Raw genomic sequence first — 22,448 nt, 5'->3', positions numbered from 1 at the left:
GATAAAGATTCCATTGTAAACTAATATTAATTGAAAATACCGGTAAATGATTTGGATATCTTCGTTTTCATTGTTCAGTTTTGCTGCCTTTTGATTATCTTATGCGCGGTGTTATCCTATGTTTTCATGTATAAACTGTAAGTATAACTTGGCAGTGCGACTGGATTGAATGTGAAATAATCACGTGTGTGTTTACAAAATTTTAGGAGTTTCGGCTATTTATAGATAAGTGTTACCTGTGTACCGATATGCATGATTGGTAAATAGGTAAAATCTAATTGCTAAAATAAAGAGTTCAAATCCGACACTCTACGGGACCAACAGACATTGACTAGGTTATGATTGTCCCAACCAATCAACGAACTTCACCATTATAGAGTCAGTAATTATCTTCCAATCAGATAGTAAGAGGCATTCAGCCCGCAGACTGTGCATCGTTCAACTCTTTAGACCGTCTCCGCGGAGACGGTAAGTCAATCGACACCCTTTTCCCGCCAAAACAATCTAATTTTTGTCTCGCGTGCTGGCGAAACCGTTGAGAAACTTTAAAGGCGAACTGTTTCCGACGATGGAAACGCCAATAAAATGTTTATTTTTGTTATTGGGTCAATTGTTGAAGGTTAAAGATATTTGGTAGGCAGTTGCATTAGCATTGGCACCTCCAATTTCTATGAAGATTGTTTTGCCCGGTCAGACATGGTTCACTGTTTGTGATTAAACTCTTTAGAGGAGCCACTAATTCCAATTATTGTTTATTTTCATAAAATAATGACGTTTTATAGTTGAAAACAAAATTTAACACATTCTGTTAGTCAATGATATTTATTTGGCAGTTGTATTATACGATTATGATCATCGCATAGGATAACCCAGTATACAGCCATATTTGCATATAGGTTTTCGGTTAATCTGTGAACCTGGACCACACGAGGTCAATTACATTACTACAATTATTTGATGGAATGATTTTTGGAAATAGTTATATATAGTTATAACACCTAAAATTACTTCATATGATTGACAAAGCTTTGAACTTATATGATTGACAAATCTTTTGAGCATACATGATTGACAAATCTTTGAGCACACCTGGTTGACAAAGCTTTGATCACACATGATTGACAAATCTTTGAGCATTTATGATTGACAAATCTTTGAGCATACATGATTGACAAAGCTTTGAGTATACATGATTGACAAAGCTTTGAGCACACACGATTGACAAAGCTTTGATCATACATGATTGACAAATCTTTGAGCATTTATTATTGATAAATCTTTAAGCACACATGATTGAAAAAAAATTGAGTATACATGATTGTTAAAGCTTTAAGCAAACATGATTGACAAAGCTTTGAACATATATGATTGACAAATCTTTGAGCATACATGATTGACAAAGCTTTAAGCACACGTGATTGACAAAGCTTTGATCATACACGATTGACAAAGCTTTGCTCATACATGATTGACAATTCTTTGAACATTTACATGATTGACAAATCTTTGAGCATACATGATTGATAAATCTTTGAGCACACATGATTGACAAAACTTTGATCATACATGATTGACAAATCTTTGAGCATTTGTGATTGACAAATCTTTGAGCACACATGATTGACAAAGCTTTGAGTATACATGATTGACAAATCTTTGAGCACACATGATTGACAAAGCTTTGAGTATACATGATTGACAAAGCTTTGAGCACACATGATTGTCAAATCTTTGAGCATTTATTATTGACAAATCTTTGAGAACACATGATTGACAAATCTTTGAGTATACATGATTGTTAAAGCTTTGATCATACATGATTGACAATTCTTTGAACATATATGATTGACAAATCTTTGAGCATACATGATTGACAAATCTTTGAGCACACATGATTGACAAAGCTTTGATCATACATAATTGACAAATCTTTGAGCATTTGTTATTGACAAATCTTTGAGCACACATGACTGACAAATCTTTGAGTATACATGATTGTTAAAGCTATAAGCATACATGATTGACAAAGTTTTGAACATATATAATTGACAAATCTTTGAGCACACATAATTGACAAAGCTTTGATCATACACGATTGACAAAGCTTTAAGTATATATGAATGGCAAATCTCTTAGCATACATGATTGACAAAGCTTTGTTCATACATGATTGGCAAATCTCTAAGTATACATGATTGGCAAATCTTTTACCATACATGATTGACAAATATTTGAGCATTTATGATTGACAAATTTTTGAGCACACATAATTGACAAATCTTTGAGCATACATGATTAACAAAGCTTTGAGCATACATGATTGGCAAATATCTGAGCATACATCATTGACAAGGCTTTGAACATACATGATTGGCAAATCTTTGAGGATATATGATTGACAAATCTCTGAGCATACATTATTTACAAATCTCTAAGCATACACGATTGTCAATGCTTTAAGTATACATGATCGGCAAATCTCTTAGCATACATGATTGACAAAGCTTTGAGTATACATAATTGACAAAATAGAATATACATGATTAACAAAGATTTGAGCATACATGGTTGACAAATCTTCAAGCATACATGATTGGCGAATCTTTGAGCATTTATGGTTGACAAATCTTTGAGCTTACATGATTGGCGAATCGTTAAGCATACATGATTGACAAATAACTGAGCATAGATGATTTACAAAGCATTGAACATCTCAGAGTTAAGCATACATGATTAAAAAATATTCAAGCGTGTTTTACATGTTGTGAACAGGTATGGTAAGATTTTCTATAGCAGTATTTATTTTATAAATGTTCCACTATTCGGATATTGATGTAAGTGTGTTACTTGTATAGGATTGTTAGTCTTGTACATTTGTCATTACATATTCTTCTAACTGACATCTTGTAGAATTGAATTGAACGCCCCGTCCATTCCGGTGAAAAGGATACGAAAGCACTGATTTCTACTTGGTATTAAGCAACAACCTTCCAGTCTTTAATCTTATAAAGCTACCAATCTTGTTTTTTCAGTGTTTGGAGGAACACAGTCATCCAGACTTACCTTTGTCTTTGGCCTTGCCTTTGGATTAGGGATATCATTCTTGTTAACCTGTTTCACGTCATTAACGTCATTCAGGAAGACAATAGACCATACATCAAACACATTCAGATCGTTTCTAGATACTCGGTCGTTGATGCAAGTGACGACAAACCAAAAGGATATGCATGATATAATGGACAGAAACTTGAGACCTATAAAGCCAGTATTAGTCGATGATAGCCATTTTCATCACGGTTAGTAAATTTTTGTTGATGTAAAAGACTAGGATTAGTTTGCCTTTTGTGTTCCCCCCCTCTTAATAGCATCATTTTAGAAATATACAATGTGTTATTCAGAGACGTTTAAATGAGATGAATATCTCATTTGGAAAGAATGTCGCTCGTAGTATTAAACACTTTTTTTTTAAATTCAAGTTCCTCTTATTTCCTTCATCGTTATAATGCAAAATTTCAAGAATAATGATTACAAATTGTAATACATATATATATATATATATATATATTGTATTATACAAGTTCAAATCGGTCAGTGCTATTCTTTGGAATGTACTTCTATGCAGTCTCTGTTGTAATAACTTAACTTTGGTCACGTTTGTTCGGTTTTTAATTGTATAACTATAAAGATTGTTTCAGTTAAATCAGAATAGATTGATTTGATTCATTTTACATCATCATTATCATACTGAAGAAGGATATCTGTTATCCGAAATATTTATAGATACTTATATTTAATGTTTCCTTTTTTAAATATTGGTGTTGTTTTGTACACTTTTTAGGCGTACATATAATTGTAATATATATATTGTTGTAGAGTTGTCACTGGTTCAGACGTACTTATAAATATAATTATTTCTGTGACTGTATCTTGCATTAATTTGTAGTATCCTTTACAATAGATATTTCAGCTGATCTGTAACAATTCCATCTTCATGCCTTATATATCATGTACTGTATTACGACGCTAGATTAAAACTGACGAGGAAAGGTAACACCCGGCCACAGAAAGCTTTATTATTGTGAAGCCTAGGTGGTTGTGTGGTCTAGCGCGTTGGATACAGTGCAGGCGATTTGGTGTCACGATATCTCAGTAGCATGAGTTCGAATCCCGGCGAGGGAAGGAAGAACAAAAAAATTTGCGAAAGGAAATTTACAGATCTAACATTGTTGGGCTGATGTTTAGACGAGTTATATATATATATATATATATATATATATATATATATATATATATATAATAAGTCTAAATTGAAAACAACGTTCAAACCTATGATTTCGTTGGATAAAAACCGCAATTTTTATACGTGTGCATGCAAAACAAATTTCTTGTTAGAGGGGTCTAAATACAGCACAAACAACATTTTCCAAAAGACCAAAAGAGTGAAAAAGTATATTTTAACAAAACGCATTTGACTAACAGGTCGAACAACAAATGTTCTTAAACCCTGCTGACTGCCATTGGCGATTGCCAAATAAACGGATCACCGATGTAATAAATGGATCTTAAATATAAATTTAATACTAAACAGAAAACAATTAACTTGCGGAAAAGATGTTATACCGCAAACAAAAGGTGCAAAGGTTTTTGTACACCATATCCGGATTTCGACAATTGATATATATATATAGAAGTCTATAAAAAAGACCAACCAGCAAATTTAATATGTGTACCGGATCGTCTTGGATAGACGAAAATGCGCAGATAAAAGAAAAAATTATATAAGTCTAAAAGATTTGCACAACGGTACTAATATAAGATAGAAATATACGGAGATGATGTTATAAAATCGTGTTGACAAATATTTCGGCTTAACAAATAGCCTTCGTCAGTGTCAATAATTTTAACAATACTGATTGTATGTGTAAAATAGCTCAGTAATAATCTTTACTTACTTAATAGTAATCTTTACCGAGTTGACATCCCTAGTAAAAAGTAAACAATTATAGGTCAAAGTACGGCCTTCATCACGGAGCCTTGGCTCACACCGAACAGCAAGCTATAAAGAGCCCCAAAATGATTAGTGTAAAACAATTCAAACAGGAAAACTACGGTCTAATTTATATAAAAAGTGAGAAACGAGAAACACTTAAGAACCACATTAACAAGCGACAACCACTGATACAGGTTCTTGACTTAAGACAGGTGCAAACAAATGCAGCAGGTGTTAACGTTTAAACAGGCGCCAACCTTCACCCTAACCTGAAATAGTAGTGTAAATTTACAACATAGAAAGACACACTATAAAATATCAATTGAAATGGCTTAACCCAACCAAAAAGACATATTAACAAAAACAAGTAAACATACATTGGAACGAATAAATTAGATCTATATGACTCAATATAAATACAATATTAAATAAAAAAACTAGCGGGGGGGGGGGGGGAGGGGGGATTAAAACAGACTGTTTATTATGGTTCAGACTAGAATCGAGTAATATCAAGTAAAATTCAGACCAATTCAGAATGGTCGAGTAAAAATCAGTAAAGTTCAGTACTTTTACTGGTTTATAGTGATATCAATTTTACAGAATGATTCATGATTAGAAATTAAGTCCCTTAACGGAAATGGAAATTAAATTGCAAAAGATTCCCTCACAATTGAATACTGGTCAAATTTCAAATGATTCATGTTACTGTCGATAAGGGGCATTGTATTGCTTTCTGAAGAAACTCCACTATTCAAACTACATTATATGTTTCAAATTATACAGAATGAGTAGTATAAATATATGACAAGATGCCAAATATTTATACTACTAATTCTGTATAATTTGCAATCATTTTGATCTCAAGGAGTTATATCCTCTTTTTTAAGTAAATGGTGTGAACTTAATAAATATATAATAAAAAGTACGGGTCACGCTGCTTTTTTCAAAGCTACAGGTTGTTGAAAATTGTTCGGTTTTTGTATAGATTATACATTAAAACACAATTGTGTGCGAAAGAAAGAAAACTAAACGATATCATTTTAAGATAAAGTATATGACGAGAGCTGTTATAATATGCTTTTTTAATATAAAAAGAAAAAATGAGGTGACAGAACTCCTTTTCTTGCTACCAAACATAATAGGTAAACATTACTTTTATAAAAGTTACATTATCCGAGTTATATCCTCTTATAAAAGTTACATTATCCGAGTTATATCCTCTTATAAAAGTTACATTATCCGATTTATCTCCTCTTAAAAAAGTTACATTATCTGAGTTATCTCTTCTTATATGACAAAGAGGGAAAAACAATTGAATCAAACAAAAATTATTTTGTATTTGTTAAAACAGTCGGATAAGATTAAACAATAATTTTCTTCTCTTAGATGAAAAGTCTTACAACTGAATTACATTCCTCTCTCATCACATTTCATTAAAGATTTAGAATGCTTATTTTCTGCTTGTTTACAATCCAAGATGGCGATCTACCTTAATTATCTTTTTGTTTTTTGTCTTTCTTTTCGTTCGTCGACAACATTTTCTTAACTTTCGCCCAGCATTTTGCTAAAATGAATGGCGTAGGTTTGTTATACCCGCTGTCCTCCTGCTTGTCAGCGCATGTTGCATGAAATAAACGGAGCACGTTTGAGAGTAGTATTTTAATGGTGTGAACTTTATAAATATATAATAAAAAGTACGGGTCACGCTGCTTTTTTCAAAGCTACAGGTTGTTGAAAATTGTTCGGTTTTTGTATAGATTATACATTAAAACACAATTGTGTGCGAAAGAAAGAAAACTAAACGATATCATTTTAAGATAAAGTATATGACGAGAGCTGTTATAATATGCTTTTTGAATATAAAAAGAAAAAATGAGGTGACAGAACTCCTTTTCTTGCTACCAAACATAATAGGTAAACATTACTTTTATAAAAGTTACATTATCCGAGTTATATCCTCTTATAAAAGTTACATTATCCGAGTTATATCCTCTTATAAAAGTTACATTATCCGATTTATCTCCTCTTAAAAAAGTTACATTATCTGAGTTATCTCTTCTTATATGACAAAGAGGGAAAAACAATTGAATCAAACAAAAATTATTTTGTATTTGTTAAAACAGTCGGATAAGATTAAACAATAATTTTCTTCTCTTAGATGAAAAGTCTTACAACTGAATTACATTCCTCTCTCATCACATTTCATTAAAGATTTAGAATGCTTATTTTCTGCTTGTTTACAATCCAAGATGGCGATCTACCTTAATTATCTTTTTGTTTTTTGTCTTTCTTTTCGTTCGTCGACAACATTTTCTTAACTTTCGCCCAGCATTTTGCTAAAATGAATGGCGTGGGTTTGTTATACCCGCTGTCCTCCTGCTTGTCAGCGCATGTTGCATGAAATATACGGAGCACGTTTGAGAGTAGTATTTTAATGTTTTCATCATAAAACTGAAATGTGTTGATAAAAATAGTGATAGTTTGCTCTCATACTTGGTGTATGCGGTTTACCGGCGTTCTAATTCGATGGTTAAAGTGTTAATGCTGTAAATAGAACAGAGGTTTAATACACCAATTTGACAATTTTTGTTTTCGCAATGAGGATTTATTCATTTGATAATTTCTTCCTCTTGTGAAGAATGTACATGTACGTTGACCAATTCGCTAACATATCAGTTGATGATTTTGTACTGAATTAGTACGAGTATGCTGTGTATACTCAAGTTAGCGAATAATGCGAAACGGAAAATAATAGTGTTGAATTTTATAATAAATTCTTCTATGTAATTCTTCGCTCAAATTGACAATTGATATTTTATACTTTTTGAAATGTTTTCTTAAATTCCAGTTTCTATTTTTATGATAAGACATTGAAGAGTTACTATAACTTACATAATAAACTCATAACCTCACTCCCCATGCTCAGTGAGATACTGGTAAGATCATAACTAAAGCTATTGTGTATTGGATAACCTTGTAGAATCTTCTGAAGAAATCTGCATCCATTTATAATATCTGATCATGGAAGTATTATATTGACAGGACCTACTTCGAACCGACTTAAAACGTTCATCTGCGATGCTTCGTGACATGTTAATTAACCAACATTCTTGGTTGTTTTCTGCGATTACAGAAATAAACGAAGAAATCGGAAGTCGTCATAAATTCTTAAGAAACAACTCATAGATTGATGGATGTGTGCGAGGCATCATTAAAAATTGTAGAAAAACACTTTGACAATAGAGAAGTGTACCATCATATCTGTTGAATAAATATACCATGTTTATAGATTTTTTTTTCGTTAGAAATTGCACTATGTAAATATTGTAAGTTATGATTGATTACTGTTCAGCGACATACAATACAATACATATATTGTATTATTTGTCTATGATTTCATGCATATTCATGAAGATCGTAAAATAATAGTTATCATTTAAATTAGAAATCAATGAAGCTTGTAATATGTAAGAATTATAAGGCTTCGCTCTAAATCCAGGCCCCACATTCACAAAACTATCGTAACGTTACGACTGTCGTAAGGTAAGTTTTACGATATCTAAGGTTGTAATTTGTAAAAGAAAGAAAGAAAGAAACTTACGATGCGATGCGTTGTCAATATTGGAATACACTTACGACTGTTCGAAGCCTGTCATAACTCGCAATCGTGATCGTAAAAATTGAGGCAGCGCTAATATAAGAGAAAACGAACGATTCATTAGACGAACAAGGGCATTTTTGGATAGTTCTTACCCCTATGAAAGGCCGATGATTTCCTATTTATAGATGCAGATTTCCGAGGCATAAAATTGTACTTGACTTATGAGTATGTCTCTAGGGTGGAAGTCCACCCTAACAGAGAACAACTTGACATAAGCAAATATCGGTATGAAACGTTCTTAAACATCCAAGTAGATTTAATGGGAAACTGAATATTCCCAAATGAGAAATACCCCGAAACAATATTTTTTCCGTCTTGAATGATTCTCGTAAATTAACAAAATGGGATGAGTTCCGGATACAGATAGGTACCCGAAAAAACAACGTCAAGCTCCATGTTTTGGTAAGAGAAACCCAAAAAATAATTCGGACTAAAAACAATATAGAAGGTGCACATGGCATTATATGTTAAAGATTCTGAGAGTGACAAATGGGTACTATGTAAAGTGTGCAAATATCTATGCAATCCCAAAGTTAACCCAAAAATTCTTTCAAAATTCTATTCAGTTGCGGATGCAAAAGTTGGACAGAATGACAAATTAACGAACAAACAAACAGACGAACGAACGAACGAACAAACAGACTCCCGTGTGACTTTAAAAACGGGGGAACAATTAAAAGTGCAGTTTAATTTGTAATATGGTTGGTGATAATGTGACAAAAGCAGATGAATCATAACACAACAATATATAGGAACAAAAACAATTTCGACAGATGGATAGTATTTACCTGTGAAATATTTTCTGTCTTATTAATTTTTAATTAAAGTCACTTTTTTTATTACTTAATATAAAAAATTAAGATAAAAGGAAAAATTTCACTGAAATCGATTCCGGAATATAACATCTATAAAATGAAAAATTCTCATAATTACCTCCCTTTGATTGATAAATTATGCAAATATGTTCTACCTTGGTGACACATTTGTCATTATGGTCATATATATATAGATTGCAAGTACCTTACATGTGGAACAGGATCTGCTTACCCTTCCGGAGCACCTGAGATCACCCCCAGTTTTTGGTGGGGTTCGTGTTGCTAAGTCTTTAGTTTTCTATGTTGTGTTATCTGTACTATTATTTGTCTGTTCGTCTTTTTATTTTTGGCCATGGCGTTGTCAGTTTGTTTTCGATCAATGAGTTTGACTGTCCCTCTGGTATCTTTCGTCCCTCTTTTACATAGTAGACAATGGGATTGTATTTCACAAGGTTCTGTAAAGTATGGAACGGAAAAGATTTATTATCAAATACTATCCGTAAAAGATGGATAGAATTTCACTCCTCTGGAAAAAATCTACCCGTGAAATACCATGCCTGGAAAAAATTTACTGTGACAAATTCTCCACCGGAAAAAATATCACAGAGGAAGATATACACCGTTACATACACACTTGAGCCTATGTTTGCTACTCTTGTCACCATGATCATGGTATTCATCTATATTTTTAAATGTTAGAAGTACTAATATCGTCTAAATCTGACATACCCCAAGTTCAGTTATGTTGTACTTCGCTATGCTCCTACGAACATAAAAATTGTCTTAATAATGCGCAAATAAAAACAAAAAGCAATGTTGGATGAGAAATTGCACTGATGAGTTTAATAATAAATCATGAAAATTCTGTAAAGCATAGTCTCCAAAGCTCCGAATAAATGGTAGGCACTCTTCAAATACAAAAATGTTCAATCAGAAAATACTTAATTCTATTGAATAACACATCATGAATGCGATGAAACCGAAATTACTCCAGGCTTATGCAAATATTTAGACACTATATTAAGAAATGAATTAAGTAAAGGTTAGACATAACTTGGTCATGTTTTATGAAGATTTAAAGCCCAAGGCGTAGCCGAGGTTTTTAAATGTTCATAAAACATGACCAATTATGTCTGACCAATTTAGAACATATTCACACTTTCGAGTGACATAACAAAATTATCCTTTCCAATTGTAATATTCAAACCTTGATAAGAATTCACTTTTTATAATAAAGTGTTAACTAGATTAACAAAAGGAATGTATAACATAGGTAATGATCATTTCAGTGGATGGAATGAAATAGCACTAACATAGTTTTGTGAGGACAAAAAGGATAAATTGTTCAAACATTGAGTTTTTCTTCTGCTTCAGGTAAAATTTAAAATACTTTAAATATTTTAATCTTGATTTTAAAAAGCACACAATGTTATATAAATCAGTTTTTTGAAATTTGTATATTTTTTGATAATTATAAAACTTACTCTATAAATATTTGAATTACAACCATTCAACATCAGATGTTTACTTTTTATTGATGAATGTACATGTATTGTGTTTTTTTTTCGAAAAAAATCCTTTGCTATATATATCAGCAGTCTGACATTGTTTTCTTGAAGAAAAAAAATCATAATTGACTCGAATGTCTGGTATCAAAACTGAATAAAAGATTATTTTACCTACACCTTGCCCCCATTTCATTTTTTGTTTGTTATATATACATTGTATATACCATGATAAACATTAAAATTTTGCAAAATTCAAAATGTTTTTTTATAATTCTATTCTCTTTCATCTTTAATCAGTAGGATATTTTCCCAAGGAATGCCTTCGTTAGTGTAGTTATTAAGAGTTCCCTTTCATAATTAATCTACAATGAAAAGTCATTCATGTAAAGCATTTTATAGTGCATGGAAAGCCATGTACTATGAAAATTAAAAGGGAAAAACTGACTTTTCATTGGACGAGAAGGGGTGAGTATGTTCTAACCCCTTCTTAAAATCTGTTATGTGTGACTGACATCAACACATCGACGAAACCTCTCGGCTACCAATAGGTTGCAATTTAGATGTCTATTATATATATATAATTATAGGTTAGATAATACTTGGTCATGATTTATGAATATTAAAAGCCCAAGGCGTAGCCAAGGATATGACCAAGTATTGTCTGACCAATTTAGAACACATTCACACCTTCGAGTGACATAACAAAATTAGCCTCTCATTGTAATAATCAAATTTTGATATTAGCTCACTTTAAATGTTAACATGGTTAATTAGTAAAAGCGATGTAAATCATTTTATGGTCATTTCAACTAACGGAATAAAAGAGCAATGAGATAGTTTTGTGACAAAAAAGGATAAATTATTCAAAAATGGAGATTTCTTTCGCTACAGTTACAATTTAATTTATATATCTAGGAATCCTTCATTTAAAAAAAAAATACACAATTTTATATAAATCATCATCAATGAATTTTAATTAACAATCGTTTCAACATCAGATGCTTGCTTTTTTTTCCATTGATGAATTTATTGTTTTTTTTCAAAAATTTTCTTTGATTTTTTATCAACAATCATTGTTTCTTAAAACATTGAGTTCAAGGTCTCATATAAAAATTAGATTAAATACTGCATATATTTTACCCGCACCTTTGCCCCCATTTCAATTCTTTTTAGGGGGTTCTATATATGTTCCATTGAATAACATTTACAATGTTAAAATCTCAACTTAAAATGCTTTTATAGTTCTATTCTCCTGAATTCATTTATAATGATTAGACAAACAACAGTACTCATGATTTTTTTCTTTTGCTCTTTTCCTTTTGAAATTGCCTTGGGGGATTGAACACTTCGTTAGTGCAGTTTTTAAGAATTCACATTCATAATCAATCTACAATGAAAAGTCATTCATGTATATTCATGCACCTGTCCTAAGTCAGGAATCTGATGTTCAGTAGTTGTCGTTTGTTGATGTGGTTCATAAGTGTTTCTCGTTTCTCGTTTTTTATATAGATTAGGCCGTTGGTTTTCCCGTTTGAATGGTTTTACACTAGTAATTTTTTGGGGCCCTTTATAGCTTACTTTTCGGTGTGAACCAAGGCTCCGTGTTGAAGACCGTACTGTGACCTATAATGGTTTACTTTTATAAATTTTGACTTGGATGGAGATTTGTCTCATTGGCACTCATACCACATCTTCTTATATCTATAGCATTATATAGTGCATGGAAAGCCATGTACTATGAAAAATAGAAGGGAAAATTCTGATTTTCCATTGGACGAGAATGCGTGAGTATGTTCTAATAAACTACTACTCCCAAAATATTCTAAACCTGTAAAGTATACACTGTCTAGATACATATGTATCTAAATACAATAGCTGAAGTATAAATGTATGTACAGTAGTACAAACATACAAAGATATAAGTAAATATACAAATATATTACGAATAGTGCTCACTAAACGAATAGTGCTCACTATTTAAAAAATGCATGTGTACGATCACCTGGGACACCACGTGATTGATAAGAAGTATCTCTAGTCAATTTATGACGGCGGCATCGCAGATAGTCACAAAAGGACATTAACGATGACGTACTTAGACAGTTTCCACATCTTTTCTACAGCGCTCCCCAGGTAATAAATAAGTTCTATTTAATCGTTGTAGTTCCTGTCAATATAATACTTCCATAATCTGATTTAGATTTTTGTTGGCATATAAAAATAAGGAGATATGACGTAATTGCTAATCCCCCAGAGTCCAAATGACGTGGATGCAAGCAACAATATGGTCACCGTACGGCCTTTAACAATGAGAAAATAAAACCCATACCGTATAACCAGCTATCAGCCATTAATTTTAATTTCTGTCCTTTTGCTTGGCATTTTTTTACTGAAAAAATACCACAAAATTAGCAAAAGTGCAAGAAAGAGAACTTCGGTTAATTTATGATGATTACAAATCACATATTTACAACATGCAGATAAGGCTTATTGATATTTGACAATCATACCACATCTCCTTATTTTATACTACGATAGCAACTCTTCTGATGCGCTGAATCATGACTATGGCTTTAGAAACTTTTAAGCTTGTGAATAATTTACATTTTATGTAGTTCCTTCGTGTTTCAACAGTCTTTTAAAAGTTAAAACTTATAAGTATTATTTTAGACACGGTTATATTACAGATGTCCCTGGAGTAAGAACATCTTCTTGTAGTAAAAGATGGTTCAAATATGCTGAAGCTAACGTATGGAACAATCTTCAATACCATTTCAGGACAGAAAACATTTTTTTTTCAATTCAAAAACTTGCTTCAGTCTTGGAATGGTTTGAAATTTCGCTCATCCGTTTGCATTTAATTCTAATATTTGCTATTTTACATTTTGCTCTGCAACTCTTTTTTTTTTATTCAATTGTTTATTAAGCTGCTTTCTGAATATATTTATTACTAACAACTCAAATAATTAACTTCCGTTAATGGTTTTCTTTCCAGAGCATTTTAAAAACTTTTCGATTTTTACCTCTGCAGTCGGTTGTCGCAAACAGCTGCCTAGAGAGGCGCTTTCCACATGGGTTGCAGTTTGAAATTGTCAGACTGTTCTATATAATTTTTATTAAAGCTTGCTATAGAAATCTGTTTATTTTGATTGATGCATGGCTGTATTCAGTTGTATTTTTTATATGTGCATAATGCTTTGTTTTAATTATTATATATACATTTTTATATTCGATAAGAAGCTTTGTACTATGCATATTCAAATAAAAGTTTTATATTTCTTTGTCTAAAGTAACCATTTTGACAAAATGTGAAACAATTGTAACGGCAACCAGTGACAACCATTGAATTACAGGATCATGACTTGGGACAGTAACATCCGATTACGTTCGGTTTAATCAAGTTTGTGAGAGTTCAACTCTCCCATAACCTGTAAATACACAACTAAAGAACAAACTGTACAAACAGTTGGAAATGGCTTGACTCATCAGGATGTCACGAAAACAACAACCAAATTAAACCAAAGACAAAAGCTATAGTTTGTGTTCATTGAATTTTCGTCCGACGTTTTTATCAATAAACTTACGTTTTTTGCTTAAATATTAAAATAAAAATAATAAGTAAGAAGGTTGGGTATATATTTATATTGCAATGAGACAGTACCCCACCGACAAGAAAAAAAGACATCTTCGATAAACCTTCACAAGAAACCATCAAAAGAAGTCAGCTTTCCAAACGGGCACTAAAAAGAATAACTCTAAGGGAAGTTAATGCCAATGGTCTTTTTCAAGCTGTATGTTATTCTTTATTAGGTAATAATTTAATTTTGGATGTAACGCGTCTTCTGATTGGCTGACGTTGTTTTGTTTATCAGCTCATAGACATAATTTAGTCATGTGACCGTGACGTCATCAACGTTTTTTCATGGTTTACTACGGTTTAAAATGGAATTTAGAATTAAATTATAAGAAATGACTGTAATATTTTTTCTGTCTATTCGAAATAACATAAAAAATGTGGTGCACACTTTAAAATAACCCGCTACGCGTGTTATTCAGTGTGCACCACATTTTTGATGTTATTTCTTCATAGACAGAAAAAATATTACAGTCATTCCTTAAATAATATATAATTTTCTGACATCATTTATTATATTTCAGATAATAACTCGGTAGCAAAGGACCTTGAAAAGAAAATCCGAGTATTGTGCTGGGTCATGACTGGTCCACAAAATTTAGATAAAAAAGCCATCCATGTAAAGAAAACATGGGCTAAAAGATGCAACATTCTTATTTTCATAAGTTCCGTTACAAATACTAGTTTCCCTACTATTGGGTTAAATATATCAGAGGGACGGGAACATTTGACTGGTAAAACTATGCAAGCTTTTAGATACGTATATCAACATTATAAAGACCAGGCTGATTGGTTTATGAAAGCAGATGATGACACTTATGTCATACTTGAAAATCTGAGATATTTTTTGAATGATTACAAACCTAGTGACCCAGTTTATTTTGGGCATCATTTTAAAACAATTGTAAAACAAGGTTATTATAGCGGCGGTGCCGGTTATGTGTTGAGTAAAGAAGCTTTAACAAGATTAGTAACAAAAGGGAACAACCCACGAATATGTCGTCAAGATGGTGGTGCAGAGGACGCAGAACTTGGAAAGTGTATGGAGAATCTTGGTGTTAAAACTGTCAATTCAACGGATGCATTAGGAAGAAGCAGATTCCATTGTTTTGATCCAGAAACTCATTTATTCGGTGGATATCCTGATTGGTATTACCAATATGACGCCAATGGCGCTAAAAAGGTAAGTAACCATACTCATACAATTCATTACATATTCGGATTGTGTTGTTCATCTTTTTCAATCATGTTTGTACTATATTGACAAAGGAACAAACAGCAGAATTTATTCAAAGTTAAATAATTCACAGTTACATTTGTACACAGGGGTATGTTTTATATGCGCATGGTGCTCTGATATACGACCGCAAAAAATTGCAACCGTATAATGGTATAGCGATGTCGTCGTCGTCGTCCGAAGACATTAGGTTTCCAGACATAACTTGAGTATAAGTGTATGGATCTCTATGGAATTGTACCACAAGGTTTCATACCACAAAAGGAAAGTTGAGATTGATTTTGGGGGTTATGGCCCTTACCGTGTAAGAATTTTGGGCCAAAAAGGGACCAGCAGCAAACATTTTTCCGGACAACAACTGGAGTGTAAATGTATGGATTTGTATGAAATTGGTATGGATTTGTATGAAATTGGTATGGATTTGTATGAAATTGTACCACAAGGTTTCATACCACAAAAGGAAGGTTGGATTGAATTTCGGGATTATGGCTGTATCTGCTTAGGAATAAGGGACCTTAAAGGGGTAAAAAATAAGAAATTATTTAAACTTTGTTTGAATTGATTATTTCTGACCAATTTCAATGGGGTTAAAATAAACTTTAAATATTGTGGTTCTTTGATATGCTTTATCTTACCGTGTATTTATAATTTTGATTTTGGGCCGTTTTTTCTAGTGGGTCTAAATTAGGGTGCAAAATTAAAATTGATTTCATTATGCCGAATCTAATAATATATTTAGATTTTGGATTTTATACTAATTTGATAACTTTTAAAATGTCACTTAGACATTGAAAGATATAGATATGCATTGCAGTAACCCCCCATCTAAAATGAATCACAAGCATAAATTTTGGTCCATACGAATTTATTAAATAGATTCAAAATAACATTCTAACAATCAAAGTCATACATAAAACCAATTAGTAATGAAAAATTACCTCCTCTATAACATCTAATCAATTGTCTACTGCACTTTATATAGGTAAAAAGATGCATCACCAAAATTATCAAATTATCAACATTCCCTTTAAATATATCAATCCACTTCAATAAAGATTTAAACATTTTCCACATATACTTAAAAAACATTTCCTCCGTATTGCCATTTTTGTTCAAAAGGAATAACTCAAACAACAATTTAATGATTATCCACTCTAAAGCACAGCACTAATGTCACCTTTTGATATGCCTTTTCAGAACAATTCTAACCGCAAATTCACAATTCTAATTGAAATAACATCCCAATCACGTCGAATTACAATTCCATAAACCAAAATAACCAATTCATGCCCAATTTCATGCCACAATTTTATCACATTTTATCATCCTTTGCCAAAAAATTTTAAAAATCTTCAGTTCATAATACTATAATTCCATTATCCTCTTAACTAGATGTAATTTTATTCTGCATTTCATTTCCATTAAATCATTCATTCCAAAAATTGCTTAATTATCAATATTAATTCTTAAATGCTAACAGTTTAACAATGTCAAAAAAAAATGAATTTCCTCCCCTTTCCCATCACCCAAAGTCACAATATGTTTAAAAACTCCAATCATTACCTGATCCATCCGTACCCCACTTGTAGCAATAATCAAACACCAAACAAATATTAATTCATTTAGTAAAAGGTTTCATACCAATTACAGCTTAAACTAAATTCCTTCATGGTTCATTTTAAAAACTTAGCTAATATTTTCCTTTAATAAATAAATAAATTAAATGTTTGGTTTACTAGGATATGCTGAATCTAACCGTGTATTTAGATTTTAGATATTGGACCATAATAAAGGTAAAAGTCCAATTTTAAATTTTTCAGTTCTTTGACCACATTGATGTTGTGTCAGAAACATATGCTGTGTCAAATATTTAATCAGAACCCAAATTCAGAGCTGTATCAAGCTTGAATGTAGTGTCCATACTTGCCCTAACTGTTCAGGTTTCAACCTCTGCGGTCGTATCAAGCTGTGCCCCGGGAGCATTACATTCTAATGTTAAGAATACTCGTTCTTATTCGGTAAGAATCTCGTAAGAACTTAATAGGTTTTTATGTTTTGTACCATATAAAAATAAGAAAATGTGGTATGATTGCCAATGAGACAACTCTCCACAAGAGACCAAATGACACAGAAATTAACAATTATATGTCACCGTACGGCCTTCAAAAATGATTAAAACCCATACCACATAGTCAGCTATAAAATGCCCCGTAATGACAAATGTAAAACATCTCAAACAAAAAAACTAACGGCCTGATTTATGTACAAAATAATGAACGAAAAACAAATATGATATACAGCAACATACGGCAACCACTGAATTACAGGCTCCTGACTTTGGACAGGCACATACAGAATGTGGCGGGGTTAAATTAGTATGAAGGCACCAACCCTCCCCTAACCTGGGACAGTGGTGTAACAGTACAACATAAGAACAAACTATAAGCAGAAATACATCTAACAAAAACACAAAGTGGACGTGGCAGGGTACTTATACATCCCCACAACAAAAAGACACTCCGTATTCAAATCTTTTTAAATAAATGTTAATGATCTTTTTAGTGTTCAAACTAGAGTGCATACATACATTGTTACAAAACATAAGTACATGAAATATATGGCAATGTTATTAAACGACTAAGAAATAATAAAGATTTACAAATCGTCGATTTGAATATACTGTATATGATACTTTCTTAAGAATAGTTCATTAAATGCACAATCATATTCTAAATAAATTAAATAAATTCCATAACCCCCCTTCTGTCGACAAATGACTCGTGTTTGTCTTTAGAAAGATATAGATATTCTAAAATTTCCCAACGTCTTTTAAAAAAATTAAGGAAATCTTGCACAGATATTAGCAGTCTGTCTATTTGTGTGATATAGTTAATGTAATACTTTGCCTGTAGAATACAATCATTTCGTCACTGATGAGTCTTTTGTAGACGAAACGCGCGTCGGCGCAAATACTAAATTTCAATCCTGGTATCCATGATTAGTTTATTTACAACCACTGGGATGATGCCACTGCTGGTGGAGTTTTAATTCCCCGAGGGTATCACCAGCCCAGTAGTCAGCACTTCTGTGTTGACAAGAATTATCATTGATATGGTCATAACTATAAATTAACTGTTTACAAAACTTTGAATTATTGAAATACTTACGCTTTTCGACCTCAGGAATAGATAACCTTAGTTTATTTGTCAAAACGTTTAGGAATTTTGGGTTCTCAATGCTCTTCAACTCGTACTTCATTTGGCCATTTTACATTTTTGATTCGAGCGTCACTGATGAGTCTATTGTAGACGAAACGCGCGTCGGCGCAAATACTAAATTTCAATCCTGGTATCCATGATGAGTTTATTTAAAACTAAGTTATCAGAATTAACACACAAAAATACAGTGTTGTTTTAAAAAAATATTCTTACTCCTAAAACAAAATACCACCAATTGGAAAATTCTCTCGAAAAATGTTTTATTTTATTGCATTCAAAAAATTTATGTTCTATAGTTTTTACCTCTTTACAATTGACACATTCATTTGTATACTAGTATGTTAAATCTGTAAGAAGGTAGTTATGAGAGACTATTCTATATACAATTTCGTATTGAAAAGCTTTTATTTTATTTCTATAATTCATTTTAAAGCCAGTGAATAAATATTTTTCCATTTTTCAACACTAATTTCTTTATCAAAACTTATTACCGGGTTTGTACTTGCATGAGCAACACGACGGGTGCCACATGTGGAACAGGATCTGTTCAGATTTTTGGTGGTGTTCATGTTGCTCAGTCTTTAGTTTTCTGTGTTGTGTTTGGTGTACTGTTGTTTGTCTGTTTGTCTGATGATTTTTTTCTATTTTTTTAGCCATGGCGTTGTCAGTTTCTTTTCTACTTATGAGTTTTAATGTCCCTTTGGTATCTTTCGCCTTTCTTTTATAGTACACACCAGTATTTGAAATGCCTTAGAAAATAGTAAGAATGTTATATTGTTTCAGGACGGGTGGATGTGTTCCGAAAGGTAAAATGTATTTCTGCAGGTCAAGACCATTTGAGGTTAAACCTGCAGTTGATGCTAACATACCTTCATTTTGAATATTTGTCAACCCTACTACTGAGTTTCTAACTAAGTAATACTGGTACCGTAGCTAGCTAAATTGTCAAGGCAATGGTAGCTTAGCAGGCAAAACAACTACGGAACTGGTTTAAAATTGGAGCCTACAAACTCATTACCACTTACGTAATTAGTAAGCAACGAATAAAGAATCTATCAATAAGTTTAATTTCCACTACTCAACGGTAGATAACCAACATTCTATCAAGTATATTATTCACTTTTCTACGGTATTTTACAGAAGCAACCAACAAACAATATGTCAATCATTGCCTTACCTCCTATACATTTCTAGGAATATCACTAATCAAAAGCGACCACGTAGAGACAGTGTATATTAAATATTGGGTTAGTAGGCGTGGTTTATTTTAATACACAGTAAGTAGTGGTGTTACGTCCCTTTATAAAAACAACACGACGTTGAGGAAAAATCTGAAACGTTTTGCCCGGACAACAGACGAAGAAATTGATGATTAACGATTGACTTCTGTTTTTGTCTGACTGATTTTAAGTCCAACATGGCTTGCAAAGTTATTAATATAAAAATAAGGAGATTAGGTATGATTCCCAATGAGACAACAACCAAAGTTCAAATAAAGTGGATGTTAGCAAATCTAGGCAACCGTACGGCCTTCAACAATGAGAAAAACCCATACCGTATAGTCGGCTATAAAGTGCCCCGACATGAAAAATATGAAGCAATTCAATTGAGAAAAACTAACGGCCTAATTTATAACAAAACAATTAACGAAAAACATATATGACAGACTTAAACCGACGACAACCACTGAACTACAGGCTCCTGACTTGGGACAGGCACATAAAGAATGTGGCGGTGTTAAACATGTTTTTGAGCGCTCAATCCTCCCCTAACCTGGGACAGTGTTGTAACAGCACAACATAAGAACAAACTATAAAAATCAGTTGAAAAAGGCGGTTAGTTGTCTCTTGTAAATGGTGATAGGTATGTGATAAAAGAGGAAGATCGTCAGCAAAATCAAGATCTTCTAATGTTGATGAAATGTTCCATCTTATTCCTCTTGGAGCATCTTCTTTTGTTTTTCTCATTACCCAGTCTATGCCCAAATTGAAAAGAAGAGCAGACATCACAAACCCTTGTTTAACTCCTGTTTTTACATCAAACCAGATGTTGCTATGCCATAAACTGCAAGTGAAATTGTTGATGAGACTTTTGATAAGCTCGACTATTTTTTTTTTAATCCCATATGCTCTAAGTATTCGCCACTAGTCTAAATGCCACATGTTAAGATAAATTCGTTATACAGTGTGCTAGTGATCTAATGTGATATATATATATAGGGTAAGTAAATTCGAGTTTCGCTCTCACCCCATATGAAAGTTATCGACCCAATATATCGTATAAGGTCACTAGCACACTTCGCTATCACCCCATATGGAAGTTACTGACCCAATATATCGTATTAGGTCACTAGCACACTTCGATATCACCCCATATGGAAGTTACTGACCCCATATATATGATATTAGGTCACTAGCACACTGTGTAATTTATAATATTACGTTAATTTCTTTAGAGTAAATAACCAACACACAATATATCAATAAGTATTCCGTTCGCTTCTCTGTGGTAAGTAGCTTTTGAGATTTTGTTGACACAAAACTGCCCAACATGATGTGTCACGGAAAAATGAAATACATCATTTCTTTATGTATAACACAAGGTTTTAATAATCTATATTGTCTTTTACAGGGAACAGAAAGTATAAGTGACTATGCCATATCTTTTCATTATGTGCCTCCACAGAAAATGTACGCATTAGAGTTTTACATATACCATTTACGTCCATACGGAATAGAATCAGGACATCAACATCTGAATGTGCACAATGAACATTAATTTATTAAGCCGAGTTAATTTTACGGATCTGAATCAAAAAGTTTTGGAAATAGCATATCATTGTCGTGTTCTGTTAATATAATTGAGTTTACCAACGAATTAGTTACTCGACCGAAGTAATTTACAGTCGCTTTTAGTGTTCACTTGATTGACCATTGACCGAAGTTCCGGGATTAGATCTTCTTGGGTTGAACTGCAAAAATTGAATAAATCAAAGAGTATAAATTCTTTACTAACAAATGAACCTAATTGAATGTGCATATATTAGGCCATATTTGTTAAGTGCTGAAATCGATCATAATTATTTCAATGGTATTAAAATTCGACGTAAGCAAATATTAAACAATTACATATAATACATGCTGGTTCATATTAAGAAGTAAATTGGACATTTGTTTAGATGCATTTTATTTATTAATTACCAATATGTTTAAAAGACAAAATATATTAAATAAGGTAGTTACATAGTAACTAGCAAGAAACTTTTCTTTCATTTTATAATACATTTTTTTTGTAGCAAGAGACGCGGTTCCCTAAGATTTTATTTTCACTTTGATTTGTATCTTTGAAATTGATTTATAAGATTTTAGCACAGGGACTTGTCACT

The 22,448-nt window shown here is 32.2% G+C and overlaps 1 protein-coding gene across 8 annotated transcripts in view; it reads left to right on the top strand.

Moving 5' to 3' along the window:
* Window positions 1-22,448, top strand: part of LOC127731003 (glycoprotein-N-acetylgalactosamine 3-beta-galactosyltransferase 1-B-like) — a 155,689-nt gene that overhangs the window by 63,873 nt on the left and 69,368 nt on the right. For 4 of the 8 annotated variants that reach the window (XM_052239718.1, XM_052239713.1, XM_052239715.1 and 1 more), the window contains exons 3-5: window positions 3,033-3,296; window positions 15,133-15,791; window positions 21,695-22,090. The exons of 3 other annotated variants lie outside the window; for them this stretch is intronic. In XM_052239718.1, the coding sequence (XP_052095678.1) occupies window positions 3,033-3,296; window positions 15,133-15,791; window positions 21,695-21,841 (1,070 nt within the window). In that variant the 3' untranslated portion in view covers window positions 21,842-22,090. Of the gene's footprint in view, window positions 1-3,032; window positions 3,297-15,132; window positions 15,792-21,694; window positions 22,091-22,448 lie in introns of those variants that run through there. One more of the 8 variants, XM_052239714.1, reaches the window with a different exon arrangement.

This window comes from Mytilus californianus, unplaced genomic scaffold, assembly GCF_021869535.1.
Source record: "Mytilus californianus isolate M0D057914Y unplaced genomic scaffold, xbMytCali1.0.p SCAF_2, whole genome shotgun sequence".
In the NCBI taxonomy this organism is placed as follows: Eukaryota; Metazoa; Mollusca; class Bivalvia; order Mytilida; family Mytilidae; genus Mytilus; species Mytilus californianus.
This window is presented reverse-complemented; position numbering and strand designations above follow the sequence as displayed.